Source organism: Sinocyclocheilus grahami, unplaced genomic scaffold, assembly GCF_001515645.1.
Source record: "Sinocyclocheilus grahami isolate Dianchi unplaced genomic scaffold, SAMN03320097.WGS_v1.1 scaffold216.1, whole genome shotgun sequence".
Lineage (NCBI taxonomy): Eukaryota > Metazoa > Chordata > Actinopteri > Cypriniformes > Cyprinidae > Sinocyclocheilus > Sinocyclocheilus grahami.
The window spans coordinates 1,635,834-1,637,668 of record NW_015505395.1 but is presented as its reverse complement, the minus strand read 5'-3'; the positions used below and the strand labels follow the sequence as shown (position 1 = coordinate 1,637,668).

Genomic DNA, 1,835 nt, shown 5'->3' with positions numbered 1-1,835 from the left:
GCAGGGAATTCTGGGAATGTCAATTTACGGTTATTCACTGTAAATTATACGGTCTTTTTCACTTCCAAAAACGGTATACTACCGTAAAATTTATGTCCAATACATGTAATGTCCAATACAGTTTTTCACCGTATATAGTAGGGGAATTTACCGTTAACCATTTAACAGGTTTTTACTGTAGCATTTTTACAGTCTTTTACCGTTAAATTCACGGTCATTTTTTACAGTGTACGTGTGCTATCTGGGTCAGAATCATTCTCTCGCTCGCTGCATTATAAGAAAATGCTCTGAGGTCTGAAGATGTCGTTTTTTTGTTGGTAGTGTCTCAATCCTGCTCTCACTACATACTCACTGTTTGAAAGTAAGTACTTGAATGTGCAAAGCAGAACTTGATGAACTGTGATGCAGCCAGTGTTTTCTCTCTCTCTCTGTACAGTGATCTGGATGTTCAGGAGACTTCTCTCTCTCTGCTGTGGGACTGAAGGGGTTTTGCTGGTACCTGTTCTTCAGGATGGATCCTGCTCTTCTGAGCACGAGTGAGATGAACTGAAAAACCTCCAGACAAAAAAAAAAAAGCTGTTCCTTTTTTACCTGGGTGCCACTTCCCGATCAATTCCCCTCAAAAGCAACGTTAGCTCTCAGAAAATCCAGTGTGTGTGTGTTTGTGAATCCAGACATCAGGACGGTTAGTGACGTGCTTCGACTCCCTCAAATACATCTCGTCCTTTTGCATTGCAAGCTGTCGACGACCCATAATGCACTAGACTAGATTTAATGTCTTCGATCATTCCATGAACTCAGCCGAACGACGTCGGCAGTCCTGAATCCATGTGTGATACATGATAGATTTTTATTGTGTGTACATCTGAGATGTTCAGAGTTAAAATATGTGATCAAAGGAATAGGTTTGAGACTGAAAGCATTTCTGCAGATGATTGAAAACATATCATGTGATGCTGGAAGCTGCAACATATCAGCATCACCTATGAATCCAGCCTCAATCACGTGAGTCCTGTCTTTTTCCATCAGTCATGTAGTCATTTCTCCTTTTTGTATATTTCTTTCTCTGTATTTTTTCACAAGTCAAATGAGTTTTGTTGGTCTATTATACTGTTTTAGATCGTCTTCACTAAAGCATGCTGAATTCCCTCTATTCAGGTCAACACACTGCAGAACATCATTCAATCAACATGTTTGTATTGTTTTTAAATACAATTCCTAAGCATCATTAAAATGAGATGCATTTACTTAAATATTAAGACTTTTTTTTGAGAACATATATCTTGATTTTTTTTCCTTCATTGGCAAATTGTTTTCTTCTTTTTCTTCTTCTTCTTATTATTTAAAATAATTGTATTAAATATATTATTGAAAAAAATCCATATTGTGCTCAAGGAAAAGTTTCCAATATTCTTCTAAAATAAGGTTTTATTTATTGTCATCTTTCATCTACATAATTGTATGGATGTCTATTACAATTTTATCATTTATAATAATTTTTTACTTGATTGGTAAATAGTTTTTTATTTCTTATATTAAGCAATTATTATTATAATTTTTATTGCTAATAATCTTTTTTATAAAAAATATGAATAATTTAATTTTATAATGTATAATTATAATTTATAATGTATTTTATTACTTTATTGGCAAATAGTTTTTGATATCTTATTTTAAGCAATTATTATTATTAATTATTTTAAATATTATTATTAAATATTATTATTTGTTTATTTACAAAATACAATGTATACATTTTTTATAAATTAATATTGTTTTATAATTATCATTTATCATAGGTTTTTGTAACTTAAGCCCCCACTCCATAGCCCCCC

General features: G+C 32.2%; 1 protein-coding gene across 1 annotated transcript in view; it reads left to right on the top strand.

The window, feature by feature from the left end:
• The window catches only part of LOC107596257 (phosphatidylinositol 4-phosphate 5-kinase type-1 gamma-like), a 48,214-nt gene extending 46,918 nt beyond the window's left edge, over positions 1 to 1,296 (top strand). The window contains exon 17 of the mRNA XM_016286954.1: positions 437 to 1,296. Coding sequence (XP_016142440.1) covers positions 437 to 439 — 3 coding nt within the window. The 3' untranslated portion in view covers positions 440 to 1,296. The remainder of the gene's footprint in view (positions 1 to 436) is intronic.
• Positions 1,297 to 1,835: the final 539 nt, after the last annotated feature.